This window comes from Castor canadensis, chromosome 12 (genome assembly GCF_047511655.1).
Source record: "Castor canadensis chromosome 12, mCasCan1.hap1v2, whole genome shotgun sequence".
Taxonomy (NCBI): Eukaryota; Metazoa; Chordata; class Mammalia; order Rodentia; family Castoridae; genus Castor; species Castor canadensis.
The window spans coordinates 23,049,655-23,074,178 of NC_133397.1; the positions used below are offsets into that span (position 1 = coordinate 23,049,655).

The 24,524-nt window shown below is 49.2% G+C and overlaps 1 protein-coding gene across 5 annotated transcripts; it reads left to right on the top strand.

Annotated features, from left to right (window-relative positions):
- The first annotated feature begins 58 nt into the window (after nucleotides 1–58).
- On the top strand, nucleotides 59–23,616 carry Cad (carbamoyl-phosphate synthetase 2, aspartate transcarbamylase, and dihydroorotase). Of its 5 annotated transcripts, XM_020154814.2 has the most exons (45): nucleotides 59–316; nucleotides 545–684; nucleotides 2,897–3,026; nucleotides 4,279–4,421; nucleotides 4,587–4,728; nucleotides 4,930–5,101; nucleotides 5,276–5,461; nucleotides 5,651–5,763; nucleotides 6,060–6,205; nucleotides 6,421–6,552; nucleotides 6,692–6,925; nucleotides 7,048–7,269; nucleotides 7,464–7,652; nucleotides 7,894–8,018; nucleotides 8,187–8,317; nucleotides 11,525–11,637; nucleotides 12,358–12,602; nucleotides 12,780–13,026; nucleotides 13,313–13,411; nucleotides 13,578–13,802; nucleotides 13,892–14,074; nucleotides 14,227–14,445; nucleotides 14,674–14,841; nucleotides 15,336–15,518; nucleotides 15,655–15,759; nucleotides 16,208–16,447; nucleotides 16,692–16,773; nucleotides 17,023–17,189; nucleotides 17,314–17,478; nucleotides 17,660–17,791; nucleotides 18,010–18,211; nucleotides 18,756–18,946; nucleotides 19,035–19,175; nucleotides 19,369–19,470; nucleotides 19,892–19,988; nucleotides 20,276–20,326; nucleotides 20,604–20,648; nucleotides 20,751–20,920; nucleotides 21,032–21,106; nucleotides 21,629–21,841; nucleotides 22,037–22,162; nucleotides 22,299–22,454; nucleotides 22,551–22,652; nucleotides 23,071–23,165; nucleotides 23,277–23,616. In XM_020154814.2, the coding sequence occupies exons 1-45, from the start codon at nucleotides 235–237 to the stop codon at nucleotides 23,377–23,379; spliced, it is 6,729 nt and encodes a 2,242-aa protein (XP_020010403.1). In that variant the 5' UTR covers nucleotides 59–234; the 3' UTR covers nucleotides 23,380–23,616. The 5 variants fall into 5 exon arrangements, with proteins under 5 accessions (XP_020010403.1, XP_020010400.2, XP_073905471.1 ...); XM_020154811.2 differs by having other exon boundaries at nucleotides 12,358–13,026; XM_074049370.1 differs by lacking the exon at nucleotides 20,276–20,326.
- The last annotated feature ends 908 nt before the right edge of the window (nucleotides 23,617–24,524 follow it).

Consider the following 24,524-nt stretch of genomic DNA (forward strand, 5'->3'; position numbering starts at 1 on the left):
CCGCCCCGTACGTGCCCCGCCCCGTGGCCCCGCCCCTCACGCTGCCGGCTGCCCGCGCCGCCGCAGTCCGGCCGCCGAGCGCGCCTGGGGCTCTTGCCTGCTGCGCCGCCTCCTCTCCCGCGCGCCGCGCAGCCAGCCACGTGGACGACTCCGGCGCGCTGTACTCGCCTGTTCTAGGGGGGCTTACAGCGCCTCCCGCGTCTCTGAGCTCGCCCCCGCCTCAGCTCCGTCCCCATGGCCACCTTGGTGTTGGAGGACGGGTCGGTGCTGCGGGGCCGGCCCTTCGGGGCCGCCGTGTCGACTGCTGGGGAAGTGGGTAAGCAAGCCGGGCCGGCTGCCGACCTCATCCCACTATGATACCCCTCTCCGCCCGACCTGCACTGCCCAGACCCTGCCTGCACACCCTCTGTCCCCCACTCGGTGGCTCCGGCCTCAGCCCCTTTCATCCCTCACCACCAGGGCAGCCTTCACTGGGGTGTATTCCGCACCGGGCAGCGTTGCGAAGGGTGTCCTTGCCCGAGCCCAGCCCTGCCTCTTTCTGCAGTGTTCCAAACCGGCATGGTCGGCTATCCCGAGGCCCTCACTGACCCTTCCTACAAAGCACAAATCTTAGTGCTGACATACCCTCTGATCGGCAACTACGGCATCCCCCCAGAAGAAGTGGACGAGTTTGGCCTCAGCAAGGTAGCCACACCCAGTGCTTTCTATACATTCCTTTTCACATCAGCAGTGAAGTATTGGTGAAGTGATCACATTGACACCTTGCTAGGCATCCTGGAGAGAACAAAGATACCCGCTGAAGTGATGAGTACTAAGACAAGAAGGCTGTGGTTAGGGGTTGTACAGCACCTTGAGAGGCATCCGGTGCTGGCAGCCCTAGGAGTAGCACTATTATTGTGTCTGGAGCAAAGAAAATGGCAAAATGTTTGAGGAACAGTTCTCCAAAGTGCTAGGAATGCAGAAGTAATGAGAAAAAGTCTGTAGTGGGCACTGAGGGCTTTGAAAGCCAAACCAGAGTCTGGGCGTAATTTCGTAAGGAACCAGTAAAGGTTTTGTTGCAGCAGAGTCATGTGAGCAAAGCAGTGCTTTAGGATTACATAAATTAGTGGGAAAGGGACTGGAAACAAGGGTCATATTCTTTCTTCCAAGTGACAGTGGGTGTCACTTGGCTGACACCAAAAGTAGTGACATTAGCTAATATCTTCTGTACTCTACGTTACCTTGTCTTGTTTTCTGCTTTTGGACATTTAAGTTACCTTCTGAAAGATCAAGTTTAAAAAAAAAGGCAGTAAAAAGTGGAAGTCATCATAGCCCAATTTCAGTATTTTTCAAGACATGCGTTGCCCTGAATCCAGGCTTTAATTCTTAATTCTTAATTCTTAATTTGCCTTCCTAGTCACCCTGACACTGGGAAAAGAAAGCTCTGGGTAAGGGACACTAATTATTATTTCTGGAAAGGACCCTTCATCTTAAATTTTATTTTTTTTATTTTTGGTGGGATGGATTTGAACTCAGGGCTTTGCAATTACAAAGCAAGCACTCCATCACTTAAGCCATAACTCTAGTCCATTTTGCACTGGTTAGTTTGGAGATGGGGTGGTCTCTCAAACTGTTTGCCCAGGCTGGCCTCAAATCACGATCCTCCCATTCAGCCTCTCAAACAGCTAGGATTACAGATGTGAATCACTGCGCTTGACTCATAAACCTTTAAATACATAGCATTCTAATTTACAATGTAGTATCTTGTGAATTTTAGTACCATGTCAGTTTCGTCATCTCTGACAAAATTGAGTTTATAAAACTGCAAAACTGAGATTGGTGGGACCAGGATAAGACCTCCTAGAGCCACTAGCCCAACACTGGTGCTTCTGTGGCATATTGGCTGTACATGCACTTGCACGTGTATGGGTTACTCCACCTGGCCTGGGGAGATTCTGCCAAACATCCTTACGATCCCAGAAGAGCAGAGCAGTCTCAACATTCTATCAGCCCTCATCTTCCTTTAACCCTTTCTCTGCTAAGCTGAATGTAACTTCTTTGATCGTGTTTTGTTGTCCAGGCTGGCCTCAAACTTGTCTGTTTGTCCTGCCTCAGCCTCCCAAGAGCTAGAACTGGGATAACAAGTGTGTACCACATGTCTGGGCTTTGAATGTAATTTAAATAAGTCAGTCCCCCCCATATAAACTTCCTGTTCTCTGTTTAGTTATTAAATGTTTGTTTATTGAGTAACAAATTTGTTATCTCATTAAAATAATAACTTCAAATGAAGTTGGAAGTTAATATAATCATATCTAATATTGTACCTTTGAGCTTTTTAAAAAATTTTTTTAGTAACGTATCATATACCTCTTATTATACTTCTTATTGTACTCTGTAATTAATATCTTGTTTATATATTGTTCATTTCTGGCTCCCTAAGTTGGATATTAATATTGTGAAGAGAGGGACCTTTTCTTGCTCACTGCAACATTTATTAGAATGCTTTCACCTAGTGACTGATATTATGTGCTAGGTGTCTTACTGTTGTAAGAGATATAAATACATATTCACAATACAATGTAAGTAGCAAGAAAGATGGGAATAAGCATTAGATGAGTTCTTAGAAGGAGACATAAGGTGCATTGGGAGTATGGATACATTGACAGAAAAGGGGATCACAATTTTGGATGAAGGAAAAGGGAAATTGTCATTTTGGTTATCAGTCAGATAGCCTGGGCACATGTGTTCAGTGTTTCCAATAGGGTAGAGCACAGTTAGTAAAGGGACTACCTGCAAAAGCACAAAGTGCTTGGTGTATCAAAGGAAGAACAGGCTATTCAGTGTGGTTGAGTTGGGGGAAATGTTTGGGGAGGTGGTTGGCCCTGGGCTCCTCATAATCTCTTCTTTCCATCTTTAGTGGTTTGAATCCTCGGAGATCCATGTGGCAGGACTAGTTGTAGGAGAATGCTGCTCCACGCCCAGCCACTGGAGTGCCTCGTGCACCCTGCATGAGTGGCTGCAGCAGCATGCCATCCCTGGTCTGCAAGGTATGATAGCAAGCACCGGGGTGTCTGGGCAGAACACAGTGTGCCTAGATGGAGAGAGTAAGGTTTCTGAAGTCTCTGGGAACCTGTCTAAGGTTGTGATAGAAGGAGTGTGGGACTTGAGAAAGAAATTGAATCATTGCTCAGAGGAAGATTTACCAGCATACAAAGGAAAGGATGATAAAATAAACTTGCAGACAACTGCTATCACCCCTTGATGATTTGAAGCATATCTTTGTTCTTTTTTTTTGGTGGAACTCAGGGCCTCATGCTTGCTAGGCAGGTGCTGTACCACTTGAGTCACTCTGCCAGCCCTGTTTTGTTTTGGGTATTTTCATGATAGGGTCCCACAGACTATTTGCCCAGGCTGGCTTTGAACTGCCATCCTCCTGGTCTGCCTTTGAAGTAGCTAAAATTACAGAAATGAGCCACCAGTGCTCAGCTTGAAGCAACTCTTGAATATTAGCTCATTTTATCTACAGTAGTGCAATTGCTATGAAAAAGGAACATTTTTTAAAACATCACAAATACCACTAGCATACGCTTTAAAAATTAATTCCTTGTATGCAGGCAATGTTGAAATTTTCCTGTTACATACTTTTTTTTTTTTTAATCTGTTTATTTGAACGTTGCTCTAAACAAGGTTGGTAAGTTGCATTTGATTGGTATGTCTCTTAAATGTAACATATGGACGTTATAACCTAGTTGATGAAAATAGGTCTTTTTTCCTTAGAAGGAGTCTCTTTTTTTTTTTTTTTTTTTTTTTTCCTACTGAGAATTAAATTTAGGTTCTCCACTTGAGCCACACTCCCAGTCCTTTTTGTTTTTAAGTTTGTTTTTCAGATGTGGTCTCCTCCTAACTTTGCCTTGGCTGATCTTAGACTACAGTCCTTCTACCTCCACTTCCCTAGTCGCTAAGGGTGACCATTGTGCACCACCATGCCTGACAGTCTGCATTCTCTTGATGATATTTCTGTAGTGTCACTTAGCATGTTCTTTTTCCCCCATGGAATTTTTTTTTCTTTTTTTTTTTTTATAATGGATCAATCTAGAGTCATAGTTCAATTCAGATGTAATATTTTGGGCAAGAATACTTCCTGGTACTGCCCTTCCATCAGAATGCCCCAGGATTTTGATGTCTGTTAAACAGCTGTGTGTGACTAAGGGCCCTGGAATGGAAGTGCCCCTAGAAGTCTAACCTCACAGATGACCGAGTTGGGGTAGTGTGATTTTTGAGGCTGTGCTATTTTGACAGGCGTGGATACTCGGGAGCTGACTAAGAAGTTGCGGGAACAAGGGTCTCTGCTAGGGAAGCTTGTCCAGAATGGGACAGAGCCTTCAGACCTGCCATTCTTGGATCCCAATGCCCGCCCCTTGGTGCCAGAGGTCTCCATTAAGGTACAGAGGGAGAGTAGGAGAGTTTTGTAAGCAGCATGGTAATTATTTCCTGCTCACAGTTGGGGTAAACATTTAAAAAAATTAGGGGGCCTGGAAGGTAGGGGTTTGTGTGGGCATCTTACATCTGCTGATCGTAGCAGCCAACTGTTGTGTTTCATTCCTCAGACTCCCCGGGTGTTCAATGCAGGGGGTGCCCCTCGGATCCTTGCTTTGGACTGTGGCCTCAAGTATAATCAGATCCGATGTCTCTGCCAGCGTGGGGCTCAGGTCACTGTGGTCCCCTGGGACTATACATTAGACAGCCAGGGTGAGTAGCTGGGGCCTGTCCAGGGCCTCAGACTAGCAGCTTGGGTGGAAGATCTGTCCCTCAGTCTGGTTGATGAAAGTCAGTAGGAAGGAGTTTCAGGAAGGAAGGTGGAGACCAAGACTCCTGCTCACGTGCTCAGGTCTGTGGGTGTGTCTCTTCTTGAAATCCTGTTTTTTATATCATCTTTTCTGCCCACTCTAGAGTATGATGGTCTCTTCCTAAGTAATGGCCCTGGTGATCCTGCCTCCTATCCTAATGTGGTATCCTCACTGAGCTGTGTCTTATCTGAGCCTAATGCCCGACCTGTCTTTGGTATCTGCCTGGGACACCAGCTGTTGGCCTTAGCCATTGGGGCCAAGACTTATAAGATGAGGTGGGTCTTGTAAGGAGAGGAAGACACCCCTACTTGGGACATAGGAGAGGAGTGGGGTGTTTTGGGAATTAGAATAGTGTGGAAACAGGAGAGGGGTAGTAAGAATTGTGAGCTGGGTTTGGTTAGGAAGAGACCATGAGACAGGCCTGTGCCTTAGCATGCTTTCATCTTCAGATACGGAAACCGTGGCCATAACCAGCCCTGTTTGCTGGTGGGCTCTGGGCGCTGCTTTTTGACATCCCAGAACCACGGATTTGCTGTGGAAGCAGACTCACTGCCAGCAGGCTGGGCTCCTCTATTCACCAATGCCAATGATGGCTCCAATGAAGGCATTGTACACGACAGCCTGCCCTTCTTCAGGTAAGCCTGGGCAATGCTGCAGAGTGTCTGGGGTCTGTGCAGGTTTGATTCCTGGTGGGTTGGGGACATTGAAGATGGGTAAGTAAGGTGCAGCAGTAGATCTGAGGCCTCTCTACCCTCCTCCTGCCTCTGAGGCTGCTGGTGCATATCAGTGACGGGATGATTTTCATCATCCAATCTCTTCAACAGTGTCCAGTTTCACCCAGAGCACCGAGCTGGCCCTTCAGATATGGAACTACTTTTTGATATTTTTCTGGAAACAGTGAGAGAGACTGCATCTGGGAACCCTGGGGGCCAGACAGGTAATCCCCTGAGTAGAACTGGGTTGTGGATCTAAGAACAAAGTTGGCTCTGGGATGGGCATAAGATGGACATGTCCTGGAAATGCCTGTGTTTGGGAGGTTAAGGGAAGGGTGGGAAGACAACCAAGCCCAACTGGTGTATGCTGCTCTATTGAAAGGAACTCAGAGTCATGAGTCCTGAGTTCTCATCCTCTCTCTGCCACTCATTACTTAATGATTTTCTCTGAACTCTTCTGAAAGTGAGGAGATTAGTTCAGTTGGTCTGTTGGTCCCACTGTCTTTCTTTGCCTCCATAGTCCGAGAGCGGCTGGCTGAGCGCCTCTGTCCTCCTGGGATTCCCACCCCTGGCTCTGGGCTTCCACCACCACGAAAGGTTCTGATCCTAGGCTCAGGGGGTCTCTCCATTGGCCAAGCTGGAGAGTTTGACTACTCAGGCTCTCAGGTAAGCACCTTCTGGGTGTGTGACCAGCAGGAGTAGATGGAGTTTTAAGGAGAAGTACTGAAATGAAACCAGGAGGTCTGGAGGTTTACAGATGAGATAGAAAAGAATAGAAGTCAGTTATTAGAGACAGAGAGTACAGCAAGGGAAAGAGTAAGGGAGGAATGCTAGCCTAAGACTATCAGTAGAGACTGATAGGCCATTCTTAATTCTCTTAGGCGATTAAAGCCCTGAAGGAGGAGAACATTCAGACGTTGCTGATCAACCCCAATATTGCCACAGTGCAGACCTCTCAAGGGCTGGCTGACAAAGTCTATTTCCTTCCTATAACACCTCACTATGTAACCCAGGTACAACTGGGGTTAAGGTGGACTGAGGAGGGGACTTTTGGTGGGCAGGGGCTTTCAGTGGTCACTCTGGGTTTCTAATCTGCTTTGATTCACTCTCTACCCTTAAGGTCTTTAAGCCTATGATTCTCTACTGCCTCAGGTGATACGTAATGAACGTCCAGATGGGGTGTTACTGACCTTTGGGGGCCAGACAGCCCTGAACTGTGGCGTGGAGCTAACCAAGGCCGGGGTGTTAGCTCGGTATGGGGTCCGGGTCCTGGGTACACCAGTGGAGACCATTGAGCTGACTGAGGACCGACGTGCCTTTGCTGCCCGAATGGCAGAGATCGGAGAGCATGTGGCCCCTAGTGAGGCAGCAAATTCTCTTGAACAGGTTTGAAAGGTGGTCGGGCAGAAGTAGAATAGTGTCATTTTCTTTTCATCTTGTTTTCTTTTCATCCAGGCACCTTCTGGGCAGCAGGAAATGACTAGTTTCATTTCTTCCGTTCATTGCAGGCTCAGGCAGCCGCTGAGCGACTAGGCTACCCTGTGTTAGTGCGTGCAGCCTTTGCCCTGGGTGGTCTAGGCTCTGGCTTTGCCTCCACCAAAGAGGAGCTCTCAACTCTTGTGGCCCCTGCTTTTGCCCATACCAGCCAGGTGCTGATAGATAAGTCCCTGAAAGGCTGGAAGGAGATTGAGTATGAGGTGGTGAGAGATGCTTATGGCAACTGTGTGACGGTGAGTAATGGAGAAGGGAGTAACTTCTGCAGTCTGAGCTTTTGGATGAGCAGAGACTGGGATGGAGGGTTTGGTGTCCCTTGCACCCAGCTTAGGCACAGCCTCAGATATACCAGGACCTGGGGATGCAACCCCCTACCTCTTGTGCCCTCCTCCCTTGTGACCTCCATAACCCTCTCCTCCCCTCTTCATAGGTGTGTAATATGGAGAACTTGGACCCACTGGGCATCCACACTGGAGAGTCCATAGTGGTGGCTCCAAGTCAGACTCTGAATGATAGAGAGTACCAGCTCCTACGACAGACAGCTATCAAGGTGACCCAGCACCTGGGAATCATTGGGGAGTGCAATGTTCAATATGCCTTGAACCCGGAGTCAGAGCAGGTGAGGCTTGGACGCTGGAGCTAATACTGTAGCTATTATCTCCTGTCTTCGATAATCTTCAAGAGGTCTTTTGGCCCTGCAGACCTTGGAGTGGAAGCCAAGATCATCTTTAGGGGGGCCTTTTCACTCTTTGTCCCTATGGGGAGGTCTTATTTTCTCACCCCTCTGAGATCTCTCCTAGGCAGGAGCTTCTATGCCAGGTAACTGGTGACTCATTTTTCTCTGTTCACCCTCTTTGCAGTATTATATCATCGAAGTGAATGCCAGGCTCTCCCGCAGCTCTGCCTTGGCCAGTAAGGCCACAGGCTATCCACTAGCCTATGTAGCAGCCAAGCTAGCTTTGGGCATTCCCCTGCCTGAGCTCAGGTACAAGGTTGGGGGGAAGGATCTATTGTTAAAGGGGTGGGGAGCTGAAGAAATATTCATGGGACAAGGACTGTGAAAAGAACATTGGTTTGGGTTTGTGGGGATGGAGAGAACTATCAGGAGGCTCACCCTGTATGTTCCTCTCTGTCCTTACCTGTTGGCCCCCAGAAACTCTGTTACGGGGGGAACAGCAGCATTTGAACCCAGCCTGGACTACTGTGTGGTGAAGATTCCTCGCTGGGACCTCAGCAAGTTTCTGCGTGTCAGCACAAAGATTGGGAGCTGCATGAAGAGTGTTGGTGAGCATCACACACCAAGTTACCCCTACAGGGTCCCACCAGGCCCTAGAGTCTAGAATATCAAAGTTCCCTGTCATAGCCTGAGAGACCCCTAGTTCCTTTATTAGCAGCAGCTTAGAAGCATTATTTCTCAAGAGCTAACAGGGACATTTTAAACGAAGATGGTCATCCACCTTCCTCATCAGGAACAGTGGTCAAAGTCATCTGGAAATCTGTGTTGGAGTACTATCTCTGGGATAGAATGTTAGCATCAGACTATCTCATCTCTCTTATTTAAAAAATGAGTAAACTGAGGTATCAACAGGAGGAAAGTGACTGGGTTGAGGGCCTGTAAAGGAATAGTGGTCCCAGCCAAGAACTGAAAACTAGACCCAACTCTAGCTTACAGGCCCTTTGTTTACCATGTCACCTGTCCATGAGACCAGTTCAAGAAGCCACCCATAACATTTCATCCTCATGACATTTTGCCTATAGCATCATTAATCACTAGGTTGTTTAACGACAGTAACGTTTTATTCATTGATAGATTAAATACTTAACATTTTAGGGACATGATTACTGCCAATTTCCCGTCATCCCTTCTAAATCTAAGTCTGTGTTGGCAGCCATTTTTAGCCTAGGTCCTCCTCTGGCACTTTGTGCTTCAGTCACTAATGTTAAGATCAGCACAGTATGTCAGAGATATTTATTATAACAGGGAACTTTATCAGTAAATGTGAGTAGAGGTACAGTCATTTACCATGCTGTGGTAGAGTGGGTTGGAACTGAATTAATGTCCTTTTTTTTGTGGTGTCTGTTTACTTGCCTGAGACGTCTTAAAACATTTTGGCCAAGAGTGTATGTGTACTAGATCAGTGTCCCCAGCTTAACATGTAAGACCATTTTGTTGTGTGCCACATTTCCACTTAGAGCAGTAGTAGCCTTTAAACAAGTTAAGTCTGAGCTTGACTATTATTTAACAATTTTTAGAAATCCTACAAGACTGCCAAGTTGTTCCTTCTGGAGATGGATTACTGTTATATGAAAATTATAATAAACATGGGAATGAAGCCATAATTAAATTATGGCTACAAGAAGTGGATTGAAACTAGGACAATCAAAGATTGACTCCTAACTAAAACATTTAAATGTTTTACATCTACTCAAGTGTTCTCAAAATGTGATCTCTGGTAACTTTAAAATTTTTATGCATTTATTTGTTTAGGTGGTACTGGGGTTTGAACTCAGGGCCTCATGCTTGTTAGGCAGGCACTCTACTACTTGAGCCACTCCCCCAATGCATTAAAATGTTTGTTACACAAATAAGATGCACAAGCTGGTTATGGTGGCATGCCTATAATCCCTGGGAGGCTGAAGCAGGAGAATAATGAGTTTGAGGCTAGCCTGGGCTACATAATGAGACCCTGCTTCAAAAACCTAAAATAAAATGAAACAAAAAGGAAAAAAGAAAGATACATGAGTCCTTGAAAAATGAGAAAAGGTCACTTAACAAAGAAAACTAATCACCTATAATCTTGTCATCACACAGAATTAGATTAATTTGGGTATATACGATTCCAGGACTTTCCTAGGCATACATGTATGTGTGTGTTGGGTTTAATAAATCCTCAAATGAAGACTTTTACAGTGTAACCACAGTACAAAGAAATTTAAAAAGACTGGAGGTATGGCTCAAGTGATAGAACTTCTGCTTTGCAAAGTTCAAACCCCAGTTCCACACACATACACATACAAGTAAGTAAATAAAAATAATGTTTGCCAGGCGCTAAAAAATTATGTTTGCCAGGCGCTGGTGGCTCACACCTGTAATCCTAGCTACTCGAGGCAGAGATTAGGAGGAACTTGGTTCAAGCCAGTCCAGGCACATAGTTTGCAAATCCTATCTCAAAAAAAACCCATCACAAAAAGGTCTGGCAGAGTGGCTCAAGATGAAAGCCCTGAGTTCAAGCCCCAGTACCAAAAAAAAAAAGAAAGATTAAAATAATTTACACACTACTTTCTTAACATTAATATCATCATCTTTTTTAAGGATGTGAATGTTAGAGTTGTAAATAGAAAAAATTGCTATGAATACTTGAAGACCCTAGGGTAAATGTCCAGAGGACATGAATGAAACTTTACAGAAGAGGAAATCATAATCAAACCTGGGAGAAAAACATTTCCTCTCATTAGTAAATAGAAATCTAGTTCAAATAAAATTTTTTTGGTTTATTAGCAAATATTATCTAAAATTGTGCTTACTTTGTTTTTTATTTTTATTTTTTACTTTTATGCCCACTTCTTAGAAGGCTAATTAAACTTATACTTTGTATTGTAAAGCACGAAACTCAAATGAAGCAATTAGTACTTGCCAAGGGCTGTAAAATACCTTACTTATTAACTTTGCACTTCTAGAAATTTGTTCTAATGAGATAACCCAAAACACAGAAATCAACACAGCCTCACTTATATTGATCAATATTAAAAGCTAACTGTCCTTCAGTAAATGAGCAGTTAAATTATGGAGAATCATACAATTTTATAATTGACACACAACATTGTGGGCTGTGGGGAAGTGCTTCTTTTGTTCTGGGTTTGTTGTTTTTTTTTTGTTTTGTTTGTTTTTTTTTTTTTTTTTTTTTTGGTAAACAGTTTATTGAGATAAAAAAGGAGCAAACAGTAGAGCTCCCAGAGCTGAGAAGGGTCCCAAGAGAGGGTACCAGGACAAGGGAGAGGAGTGCTTTCGATGCGGAAAAAGGATGAAAATTATATGTATACTTAATCATACATAAAACATGCAAAAAGTATCCCAGGAAATAAAACTCAAATGCTTTTTAAAAATGCAATTGGCTCTAGATGGATTGAAAGTGTAGTAGGATAATTTATCCAAACTTTTCAAAGGTGTAAAGGGCAAGACAAATTCGAGATAGAATCATCATGGTGTGAATAAAGCGAGCCGAGTAACTGGACAACCAAAAGATTCAGACCACTATGGTAAACTGTAACAAATTCCAGTATCCACGTGCCCATTTTTGGCATATTCCTTATTTACTGGTGGCATAAAGTCAGTGCTCATCCATGAAAACAATCAGTTGAAGAGCTGGAGGTTTGAGATTTCTTAGCAAAACGCCATGAATCCCACCACCAGAAGGTTTGACTGCACAAACCTGGATGCGGTGAATAGTTGCCTGCCCTGCCCCTCTCAGTCCTTCCATCCTGTTCCTCCAGGTGAAGTCATGGGCATCGGACGTTCATTTGAAGAGGCTTTCCAGAAGGCCCTGCGCATGGTAGATGAGAACTGCATGGGCTTTGATCACACAGTGAAGCCAGTCAGCGATGTGGTAAGCAGCTCCCCTTCCCAGCAGCAACCCTAATATGTACCGTGCTCCTCCGTGCCCCCAGGCCATGAGCTTGCTTTTTTTTCTTTTGTTTTTACTGTTTTTTTTTTTTTTTTTTTTTTTTGGTGGTACTGGGGTTTTGAACTCAGGGCTTCATGTTCACGAGGCAAGCGCTCTTCCACCTCAGCCCACCATAAGCTTATTGACAGTAACACTAGCGATAGTCATTGGATGTTTGCTGTGGTTTCACTTTGCTAAGAATTTCAAGGTGTATATCATTTATCATTATGTCTTATTAGACTTGTTTTTGCAGATAAGGAAACTGAGGTTTAGAGTGATTATAGATGTTGCTTGCAGCCACACAGCCAGTGAGAGGCAGAGCCAGAGTCTGTATCCAGATTTTTGGGGTTGCAGGGCCTGAGCTATGGTGATCAGTTTCCCTTGAAACAATGACACAGTCTAGCTCTCGGACTTTCAGAGATGCTCATGTGACAATAGGCTAGGAATTTTCTTTTCTTTTTGAGATGTGGTCTTGCTATATTGTCAGACTGATTGGTCTCAAACTAGTGCCTTGAAGTGATCCTCCAACCTCAGCTTCCTGAGTGCTGCAATTATAGGCAGGCACTACCATACCTAGTTGGTTGGAACTGTCTTTGTTGAACACTCAGACCTCTCCTACCTCTGCACAGTCCTGCATCCATCTGTCTGTGCTTTCCCCATCAGGAGTTGGAGACACCAACAGATAAACGGATCTTTGTGGTGGCCGCTGCTCTACGGGCTGGTTATTCGGTGGAGCGCCTATACGAACTCACACGCATCGACTGCTGGTTCCTGCACCGAATGAAGCGCATCGTGGCCCATGCCCAGCTGCTGGAACAACACCGAGGACAGCCTCTTCCCCCAGACCTGCTGCACCAGGCCAAGTGCCTTGGCTTCTCAGACAAGCAGATTGCCCTTGCAGTTCTGAGGTCAGAGACGGTGGTGAGGATGTGGAACAGAGAGCCTTTGTGCCAAGAAGGGCCACAGGGGGCGATGGGGACCTTCATCCCTAGGGTATTTTCCTCTCTAATTCTTGTGCTGGGACCTCACCCCTTTGCAGTATCCATCCCACTCCCAGGGTCTGTGTTTCTCTTCTCCTCCTTTAGCACAGAACTGGCTGTTCGCAAGCTGCGTCAGGAATTGGGGATCTGCCCAGCAGTAAAACAGATTGACACAGTTGCAGCTGAGTGGCCAGCCCAGACAAACTACTTGTATCTGACATACTGGGGCAACACCCATGACCTCACCTTTCAAACACCACATGTCCTGGTCCTGGGCTCTGGTGTCTACCGTATTGGCTCCAGTGTTGAGTTTGATTGGTGTGCTGTAGGCTGCATCCAGCAGCTGAGAAAGGTCTGAGTCCATCTTTCTCTGCTATTCTGTTCAGCTCTGTCAGTTGCCTGTCCTCCTACACCTGACCCTGGTGTTTCTTATTAATTGTAACACCTTACTTCTGTCATAGAGCTTTGGGTTGAGGCCCTTCTTAGGCTGTGTCGGACCCCACACAGTGCCCGAGTCTCCTCCTCAGCGCTTTGCCTACTTCACCTCAATGCAGTTGCATGGGAAGCCTGACTGACTTTGACTTAGTTTCTCCATGCTTTTCCTCCTAATTACTACTGCATCCCTTTTCCTGTGGCAGATGGGGTATAAGACCATTATGGTAAACTACAACCCAGAGACAGTCAGCACCGATTATGATATGTGTGACCGACTCTACTTTGACGAGATCTCTTTTGAGGTGAGAAGGATGAGTACTGCTCAGGATCCAGGTGTCCAAGATCAAGTGGGACTGACTGGTTGACCCAAGATTTTTTGGCACTCACTGGGGAAGAGGGAAGCAGTGAGCAAGTTTGGCTCCCTTACCCCTTTTGTTGCCACTGTTTGTTTCTCCCCTGGCACTGCAGGCGGTGATGGACATCTATGAGTTAGAAAACCCTGAAGGTGTAATCCTCTCCATGGGTGGGCAACTGCCCAACAACATGGCCATGGCGTTGCATCGGCAGCAGTGCCGGGTGCTGGGCACCTCCCCTGAAGCCATTGACTCAGCTGAGAACCGATTCAAGTTCTCCCGGCTCCTTGACACCATTGGTATCAGCCAGCCTCAGTGGAGGGAGCTCAGTGACCTAGAGGTGGGCTGGAGCCTGGTGGGAGGCCTAGAGGATGGATGATGTTTATAGGTGAGTGCAACTTATCCTACTAAGCTCCTTGCTTCCCTTAGTCTGCTCATCAGTTCTGCCAGACCGTGGGGTATCCTTGTGTGGTACGCCCCTCCTATGTGCTGAGTGGTGCTGCTATGAATGTGGCCTACACTGATGGGGACCTGGAACGCTTCCTGAGCAATGCAGCAGCTGTCTCCAAGGAGCACCCAGTGGTTATCTCCAAGTTCATCCAGGAAGCTAAGGTGAGCAGCCTCCCAACCCTGGAGGAGACTGTGTGTCCCTGTAGAATCATAGATACATCATGGGCGGGATGGGTTGTATCAGTGTTGTTAGAACATCCTAGAGTAAGAGCATGACCTTCGTTCTACATCACACTGCTTGTGCCCTCCACTAGGAGATTGATGTGGATGCTGTGGCCTGTGATGGTGTGGTGGCAGCCATCGCCATCTCCGAGCACGTAGAGAATGCAGGTGTACATTCAGGTGATGCCACATTGGTGACCCCCCCACAAGACATCACCCCCAAAACTCTGGAGCGGATCAAAGCCATTGTGCATGCTGTGGGCCAGGAGCTCCAGGTCATGGGACCCTTCAATCTGCAGCTCATTGCCAAGGTAATGCACAAGGAAAGCACCATCAACCTGCAGTTCCTCCATGCTCTCCTGGCTCCAGTGGCAAAGCCCTACAATGTCTTCTCTTCTCATCAGTGTAGGCAGTGAAGCTGGGGGAAAGGTTCATAGTTATAGCCTATAGTTTTGTCAGGGCTGAGCCAACCAAGGTAGGTGGAGCAGTGTCAGCAGCCCCAGGCTACCCAAGGGCTGACCCCATGCTTCTTTGCCCAGGACGACCAGCTGAAAGTTATTGAATGCAACGTGCGTGTCTCTCGCTCCTTCCCCTTTGTCTCCAAGACACTAGGTGTTGACCTAGTAGCCTTGGCCACACGGGTCATCATGGGAGAGAAGGTGGAACCTGTGGGGCTCATGACTGGTTCTGGAGTTGTGGGGGTAAAGGTAAGGAGGACTGGAACCTTTGGGCTTAGCAGACAAATGGAGGGAGAGAACCCAATCAGCAGATAAACCCATACCTTGTAAGGCATTGCCTGACCATATGATAATGAAATGGTCATTGTCCCATACTAGCTTACTCTCTAGGAATGGGAAGCAAGAGAAATCAGGTCCCAAAATAGCTTTAACAGTTTATGTTAAACCTACATGGCTAAGATACAACCACATGGGCAAAGAATTTAGAGACAGAATGCCACTTCCCAAAGGGGTGCTCTGGGAAGGCTTGGGAGAAGTGATGGTATTGTCTCAAGGATGCTTAGAACATTGAATTTGCAGAGTTCCTTGGGGAAGTATTCGAAGGCCAAGGAACAGCCAAAGTAGAATTGGTAGAGTCCTGCAGCAGGGAAAGCCAACCCTACCGTATAGGTGCAGTAAGGACAAGGGACTGCATCTGCCTTTCCTGGTGACTGTTGGCCCTCTCTTTCCTCCTGCTCCCTTAGGTGCCTCAGTTCTCCTTTTCCCGCTTGGCGGGTGCTGATGTGGTATTAGGTGTGGAGATGACCAGCACTGGGGAGGTTGCTGGCTTTGGGGAGAGCCGTTGTGAGGCCTACCTCAAGGCCATGCTAAGCACTGGCTTTAAGATCCCCAAGAAAAACATCCTGCTCACCATTGGCAGCTATAAGGTACCAGAATTGCCAGAATCAGAGAGGGCCACCTGGGGAGGTAAGGGGCTAGATGGCCTCAGCTCCCTGGGCCAGAGCTGACCTGGAACTGGAAGACAGAGAAATATACTCTGTTCATGCTTTTGCTTGGTTTTAGAACAAAAGTGAGCTGCTCCCAACTGTGCGGCTGCTGGAGAGCCTGGGCTACAGCCTCTATGCCAGTCTGGGCACAGCTGACTTCTACACGGAGCATGGTGTCAAGGTACAGCTCCTGAAGCCATCTAACCTACCTTCCTCAGGCCCAAGGGACTCTCTTCCCTCACTTCTGTGATTATGTTTGTATTGATAAGGGGGGCGGGTGTGTGTGTGTGTGTGTGTGTGTGCTCTGTGTAAAGCAAGGAAGATATGCAGGAAAGCAAAGAGAAAGAAGTTTTTACAATCTCTCCTATGCTCTGTTCTGTTGTTTTTCCTCCCCATATTTCATCTATATGTACATGTGTGAGCTCGAACTCCTCATAGTCCTTGGCAACCTGTCTTCTTCCACGGTGTAGATATCTTTCCTGTTCAGAAGTACACCTTGCCAATAGCAGAGAGGGACCCCCTGCTCATAGCCTGTGGGTCCTCACTGGGCCAGTTCCTCTCCCTTTAGGCTGGCCTTTCTGACCCCTGCCAGGCTCAGGTTGGTCCTGACCTTGGTTCTGGACTGGCAGGTAACAGCTGTAGACTGGCACTTTGAGGAGGCCGTGGATGGCGAATGCCCACCACAGAGGAGCATCTTGGAGCAACTGGCTGAGAATCATTTTGAACTAGTGATTAATCTGTCAATGCGTGGGGCTGGGGGCCGGCGTCTCTCTTCCTTTGTCACCAAGGGCTATCGTACCCGACGCCTGGCTGCTGACTTCTCTGTGCCTCTCATCATTGATATCAAGTGCACCAAACTCTTTGTGGAGGTAACAGAGACCTGGGTACTAGAAGAGAGAGTGTCTGTGCTGGGAGGAGGGGAAATGAGCGTGCTCTGGGGTTGGGAAATGTCAGTGTGAAACAGCTACACCAATGGCAGGGCATCACAGCTGCAGAGGGAGAGGTGGGTATGTAGAGGGAGGCGTATAGTTTGTAGGAAAATGTATTCCCTACCTACAGCTTTCAGGGTCACCCTCCCGGTAAATCAACACTGACAGTGCTCCCCACTTGTAGGCTCTGGGGCAGATCGGGCCAGCACCTCCTCTGAAGGTACATGTAGACTGCATGACCTCCCAGAAGCTGGTTCGACTACCTGGTAAGTGCATCTTTGGGAGACTGGTAACATCTGACATAGAGATCCTTGGGTGGCAAACATGGCACCCAAACATGGCAGAGTCCATGACTACCTTGGACTGCACAGAGACTATGAAGGCCCTAGAATCTGTCTTGCTTGGGGCTCTTTCATTCTTCAGTCTTTGGTGTCCTTGACTGAGGGGCTTGTATAACCTCTTTGTGTCTTGTTTCTGAATGTCCCTCTAATCTTGCTGTCCTCATATTCTCCAAGGATTGATTGATGTTCACGTGCACCTGCGGGAACCAGGTGGGACACACAAGGAGGATTTTACCTCAGGAACAGCTGCTGCCCTGGCTGGGGGTGTCACCATGGTTTGTGCTATGCCTAATACCCGCCCCCCCATCATCGATGCCCCTGCTCTGGCCCTTGCCCAGAAGGTAAGCCACTGTAACCTTGCTTCCCTGAGCCCTTTTCCTTCTACCCTCCCTGTGGGCTCAGGCTTCTGGTGCCAGGCCAGGCTGTGGGCATGGATGCCAATGAGTCTTCATGTATTCTCTCTAGCTGGCGGAGGCTGGTGCCCGCTGTGACTTTGCCCTCTTCCTTGGGGCCTCACCTGAAAATGCAGGGACTCTGGGTACTGTGGCTGGGTCTGCAGCAGGACTGAAGCTCTACCTCAATGAGACCTTCTCTGAGCTGCGGCTGGACAGTGTGGCCCAGTGGATGGAGGTGGGAAATGTGCCTGTGGCAAGAGACCACAAGATGCTGTCTTTTGGCCTGAGGGCCCCGCCTACCTGGGCTGTCAGCAGTGAAGACTGGGGGGAGGGTAGGTCATTCTGGGGCATCTGGCTCTAATGAGCACAGGATCAAAGGCTCTGTATACTTCCTCATCAGTTCTCTTTGTCCCCAGCACTTTGAAACATGGCCATCACACCTCCCCATTGTGGTCCATGCAGAGAAGCAGACTGTCGCTGCCGTCCTCATGGTGGCTCAGCTGACCCAGCGCTCAGTGCACATATGTCATGTGGCACGGAAGGAGGAGGTGAGAGTGCACTGGAGGTCTTGGTGCCTTTGTCACTTTCCCAGGAATGCCAGAGGTCAGGGAAATCCTTGGGGGCAGGAGAGGACAGAAGGAAAGCCTTGGGGCAGCACCCTCTGCACATTTGGCCCATAATGCTCCAAGAAAGGGTGCTGGTCATGGGGACTTTGTTGGGCAGGGCATATGGAGGCCTCCTCTGGATCTCCCTGCGCTCTTCCTAGATCCTACTGATTAAAGCTGCAAAGGCGCAGGGGCTGCCGGTGACCTGTGAGGTGGCACCACATCACCTGTTCCTAAGCCAAGATGACCTGGAGCGACTTGGGCATGGAAAGGGGGATGTCCGGCCTAAGCTTGGCTCCCGCCAGGATGTGGAAGCCCTATGGGAGAATATGGCTGTCATTGACTGCTTTGCCTCAGACCATGGTGAGATGGCCCATGGTGCCCCTCCTCTGTCTAGCCAGGCTTGTGCCCCAGCTCCACCTGTGGAGTAGCCCTAGCAAGAAAACGAAGCCAGGTCAGGACTCTGGGCTTCATAAGGATGGTGTCTGGGGCTGGAGGTGTGGCTAAAGTGGTAAAGTGCCTACCTAATGAGTGTGTGAACCCCTGAGTTCAAACCCTAATGCTGCCACACACACACACACAAAAAAAAAAAACACGGTATCTTGACCCCAGTCTCTAATTCAGTACCTCATCTAAGATAGGTGCTTGACATACTGGTTGAAAGGATGAATGAGCAAATGCATGCAAGTGTAAATGACAGAATACCTAGGCAGAGGTGAGGTCCCCAGAGGAAAGCAGCCTTTTGCCTAGTGTCCAGTTTCCAGAAAGAAATAAGATTGGGCTTCGTAGTAAGGATGATATGGTTACTAATAGTACAGTCCTGTGGCCTGTGTGACACCCCTCCCCCAATGTAGAGGTAATTGGTCCTACCCCCCACTCACCAGGGTAATGGCTATCATTATTCCAGCCCCCCACACCTTGGAGGAGAAGTGTGGGTCCCATCCTCCACCCGGCTTCCCGGGGCTGGAGACCATGCTGCCACTGCTGCTGACGGCTGTGAGTGAGGGCAGGCTCACTCTGGACGACCTGCTGCAGCGACTGCACCACGGTCCTCGGCGGATCTTCCACCTGCCCCCACAGGAGGACACCTATGTGGAGGTTTGGTGACGAGGGCCTCGGGGACTTACAGCGTGGGGGCTCTTCCTACCTGACCTTTGCCTTGCATAACCTACAACCCTCTTGACAGGTGGATCTGGAGCATGAGTGGACAATCCCCAGCCACATGCCCTTCTCCAAGGCACACTGGACACCCTTCGAAGGGCAGAAGGTGAAAGGCACTGTCCGCCGTGTAGTCTTGCGAGGAGAGGTTGCTTATATTGACGGTCAGGTACGTGTGAAGCTGCTGCTCAGTCTTAAGTAGTTATCTCATTTTCTTCCATGCTTAGTACAGCTACACAGTCTCACTGCCCCCCCTCCAACTTCTCTGTACCCCAGGTGACATTTTTCTTCTTTACTGTATCCACCTGTTTAGGAGCCCAATTTTAGCACTGCTCCCTCATGCCCCTGCCTTCTGTCTGCAGGTGCTGGTGCCTCCAGGCTATGGACAGGATGTTCGGAAGTGGCCTCAGGGTGCTGTTCCCCAGCCCCCGCCCTCAGCCCCTGCCACCAGTGAGATAACCACGGTAACCACATGTCTAGGCTGGGGCTGGCTTGGATGGTGAGCCCCAGGGAGGACTAATAGCTTGAATGTCTTTTTATTGGTGGCTTAGGGGGTGGAAGGTTCTACACCATCTACCTCTCAGTCTGTTGCAGAATAGAGTTAACTCTCAGTTTAGAAGGCCACTGCTGAGAATCACTAGCCAAGTGTTACTCAGTTGGGTTCTAGCTGAGCCCTGTTGGCTGGGTCAGCGCACACCTTGAAGAAACCAGAGTGTCTACTGCCTGTTGACAACATGTTGAAAGGATGGAGCAGTGGGGAGGTGGTATAGAGTGGACTCCATGTGCACAAGGAGCCACTTGGCTTTTCCTGAGGGATTAAATGTGGCAGGATATAAGGGATTGGGCCAGTCTGTTTTTAATATACTGAGCCAGTGTCTACTACAGACACCCGAGAGGCCGCGCCGGGGCATCCCAGGTGTTCCTGATGGCCGCTTTCACCTGCCACCCCGAATCCACCGAGCCTCTGACCCAGGTCTGCCAGGTAAGGGGTCCATGTGGCAAAGGGGGTAGGGTTCCTCTGACTAAGAGATGCATAGGGATGGATGCTCTTCTATCCAGTGTCCAGGGTAGACCAGGGTTGAGGGTCCAGTTGCCCAGGAACTGATTCAGGCCCCTCCTCCCAGCACTCTTTTTTCCACTTACCCTGTCCTCTCCATTCCTTTGTCCTAGTCTAATCCACTGTGCCCTCCTTTGCCTAAATACCTCACCACAGTATGAGGAAGAACATTCCATGTGGCTTCTCACAATGCCTTCTTTTGTTGTGGGCAGCTATGTTCCTCCGCCCAGAAGCTTGGATCTCATGGGGCAGCCGAGCGTGGGGTAAATTTCGGTAGATGGTTGGTGTGAGTCTGGCTGTTCCTCTGCCTAGGATCCCTGTGCCAGCTGGGAAGGCCCTGGGAAGGCACCTCTGCTGCTATAGCACAGCCCGAAGGGAGTCCCACTTCCCTCCCAGCACTGTGTATCCCTTCTGTCCTCCTCTAACCTGCTGTAGCAACTGTGGTGTGAGATGGTTAACACAAGCACTGTGATCCAGAGTTCCTGGGAAAATGGGGCTTTCCACACCACATCCGCAGATTGACATCTGTCCTTTTTGCAGCTGAAGAGCCGAAGGAGAAATCCTCTCGGAAGGCAGTGGAGCCAGGTGAGAGTCCACCCTGACACACACACACCATGAGGACCACTGCAGTGTGATCTGGGTGGGGGAGTCCCTGACTAGCCACTTCTGCCCCATCCCTCACTGCAGAGCTGATGGGAACCCCTGATGGCACCTGCTACCCTCCACCACCAGTACCTAGACAGGCGTCACCACAGAACCTGGGGGCCCCTGGCCTGCTGCACCCTCAGACTTCACCCCTGCTGCACTCATTAGTGGGCCAACATATCCTCTCCGTCAAGCAGTTCACCAAGGATCAGGTGCCTAAGGGAGGGAGGGTGGAGATACCCAGAGCTTTGAGGATTTGGAGAGTGGGGGCCAGGATCTCTGGGGTCCGCTCAGTGTCTTTCCTGACTTGGGGTCTTTCTTAGATGTCTCATCTGTTCAATGTGGCACACACACTTCGGATGATGGTGCAGAAAGAGCGAAGCCTCGACATTCTCAAGGTTGGTGTGGGTTCTCACCATTACCTAACTGTGTCTCTCTTAGGGCAGAGCTGTGTAGTGGTCAGTATGTATTCCTGCCCCAGCCAGCAGATCTCTTGTATGCATCCAGACACTGCACTGTCTGTATCTTTGCCCTGTGCTGTGGAAGGTCATGCCATTCTCGACCTGCCCTTGTGGTTTTCCTCCTCATAGTGGTATTAAGCTGACATGGTGGCCTGGGCACCAGAGTGTCAACCTACATCTGGGGTCATCTGATCTGTACAAGGGTAGTCATGGGAAGAAGGCTGCTGTGTTTTCTCCTCTCTCAGGTCACTCACACTCAGGAATGGCTTTTTGGAGGCAGAGCCTTTAGCTCAAGGTCAGACAGATGGTAGAAATTTCAAGGCTCTGACACATCACAGGGGAGGTTTGGGTAAAGAAGGGTCCTCTCAGCGGTCCCTGGTGTGAGGTAGCAAGTGTGCCCTGTGTGCTCCCCAAGGTGAACGCACACACGTACACCTTCCACCTTGTCCTTATCCCCAGGGGAAGGTCATGGCCTCCATGTTCTACGAAGTGAGCACACGGACCAGCAGCTCCTTTGCAGCGGCCATGGCCCGGCTCGGGGGTGCTGTTCTTAGCTTCTCTGAAGCTACATCCTCTGTCCAGAAGGGCGAATCCTTGGCTGACTCAGTGCAGACCATGAGCTGCTATGCTGATGTCGTTGTGCTCCGGCACCCCCAGCCTGGAGCAGTGGAGGTAAGGCCAGCCTGTGTACTAAGGTGTGGTTTATAAGGCTGGACCCAGGGGCATTAGCTCCTTTGTGCACAGTTTTTGTGACCGTAAGTGTTGTGTTGGGGTCCATGGGTGAGGGGACCCAGAAAGAGTGGAACTGAGGCAGGGAGGAACCTCTGAGATGCTGGAGACAATTCTTCCTTATTCCCATCTTCACAGCTAGCAGCCAAGCACTGCCGGAGGCCAGTGATCAACGCTGGGGATGGGGTTGGCGAGCACCCCACCCAAGCCCTGCTGGACATCTTCACCATCCGGGAGGAGCTGGGCACTGTCAACGGCATGACGGTGAGGGAGGCAGGAGGAGGTGTTCTCCAGCCCAGACCATGCTGCACCCAGGAGGCCCAGTCCTGGGGCCCAGGGCTTTGAGATGGCTGGAGGGGGCTCAGTCTGGGTCCCTCTGGTGATTGGGTTCCTTCCCTAGATCACCATGGTGGGTGACCTGAAACATGGACGCACGGTGCACTCCCTGGCCTGCCTGCTCACCCAATACCGTGTCAGCCTGCGCTACGTGGCACCTCCCAGCCTGCGCATGCCACCCAGCGTGTGGGCCTTTGTGGCTTCACGTGGCATCAAGCAGGTGAGACCCTTGCAGCCCAGCCTAGGCCAAGGGGGCCATGGGAGGGACAGTGAGAGCCCAGCAGTGCATTCCCCTTGCCTCTAACTCATACCCCAGGAGGAATTTGAGAGCATTGAGGAGGCACTGCCTGATACTGACGTGCTCTACATGACTCGAATCCAGAAGGAACGATTTGGTTCTGCCCAGGAATATGAAACTGTGAGTACCTGGCTTCAGGAAGAAGCCAAGGCTAGAGCTATAGGGCATCCAGACAAGAGGGTGGGAAGGCTGGGCACAGGCTGGGGATGAGCTGTAAGTCCCAGGCCCCTCAGTTGCCATAACTGCATGTGGGTGTGAAGGGGAGCCCAAGTTGTATCCTTTTTTTTTTTTTACAGTACTGGGGCTTGAACTCAGGGCCCTACACCTTGAGCCACTCCACCAGTTTTTTTGTGATGGGTTTTTTCAAGATAGGGTCTTGTGAACTATATTCCCAGGCTGGCTTTAAACTGAGATCCTCCTGATTTCTGCCTCCTGAGTAGCTAGGATTATAGGCGTGAGCCACCAGCGCCCGGCCCAAGTTGCATTCTTGGTAGTTACCCTCCCAGCGGCATTAATGGGAACCCTACCTGCCTTGCAGTGCTTTGGTCAATTTATCCTCACTCCCCACATCATGACCCGCGCCAAGAAAAAGATGGTGGTGATGCACCCGATGCCCCGTGTCAACGAGATAAGGTAATGCTCCATCACAATTACAGGCTACTGTGGGGTCAGCCATAGGAAGGGGCCTTAATTTCACACAGGCCATCTGTGAGCTGCAAGGTAACTCTTTTTCTTCTCTTGCAGTGTGGAAGTGGACTCAGATCCCCGAGCTGCCTACTTCCGCCAGGCTGAGAATGGCATGTACATTCGCATGGCTCTGTTAGCCACTGTACTGGGCCGTTTCTAGGACCTGGCTTCAGCCCAGCTGCTAGGAAAGGAATCCTAGTGCCCCCCACGGGGGCAGCACACTTAGCAGACACTCTGGGGCGTCCAGGTAGCTCATGCACACATGGGGACCATGCTTCAGGCTCTGGACTGGAGCTCTCTAGGGAAGCAGCCTCAGGTACTGGGGCCCATCTCCATTCTTCCACCTCTGATCTGTACAGTTACTTTTCTACTGACTAATAAACAGCCGACTGCCTCAGTTCCTGCTTCCTCATAAGTACCATGGGCTTTAGCAGAGGTTGCCACTTGGGCCTCTGGCTGGTCTCCAGCCTACCTCAGTTAGGTTGCACTCCAAGTTCTGGCTGACAGCTTTGCCTTCTTCCCAAATGCTGTGACAAATGCTCAGGTCATGATGAAAGGAAGGCTGCACACTAGGTCCGGGCTGAGGTTTGTTGTCCTCCAGGCCCTTGCTCTTCTCTCCCCCCTGTTTCTGGTTAGTCCTCTCCCTCAGTGGCTGCCATCAAGTCCTCAGAACCTCCCCCAGGAGTTCTCCAGCTGCCATCGCTGTGAGGAGGCCCTCCTGCTGTCCCTAGGCAGAGGGCGCTTTGTCTTGGAGGCCCTGGGTTAGGGTAGGGTAGAGTACAGCTCATGTGTCTGCAGGCTCACCCTGAGTGGAGCAGCCATTCCAGCCCATGAGCTTCAGTGCCATTAAAGGAATCTTTTTTTGGGGTGGGACTGGGTTTGAACTCAGGGCTTCACACTTGCAAAACAGGTGCTCTACTGCTTGAGCCACGCCTCCAGGCCATTTTGCTCTGCCTTCTTTGAAGATGGGGTCTTGTGAACTATCTGCCTGGAATAGTCTCTAACTGATTTTCTCAGCCTTACAGGTCACTAGGATTATAGGCATGAGCCGCTGGTGTACAGCTTGAGGAATCTCATTTCTTGGTCCAACAGACTTGACACACTCAGTACAAAGTACCACGTGCAATGACAGTATAGGATAAATAATGTAACTTTCCCTCTGTTCGGGCTGTGTAGCCTAGGCTGGCCTCAAACTTAAGATCCTCTTTCCTTAGCCTCCCAAATGCTGGGTTTTATCCTGGCTTGTCCTTGAGTTTTAGCACTGGGTTGTAAGGTATAAACCTACCTTACACTGACACCTGATGG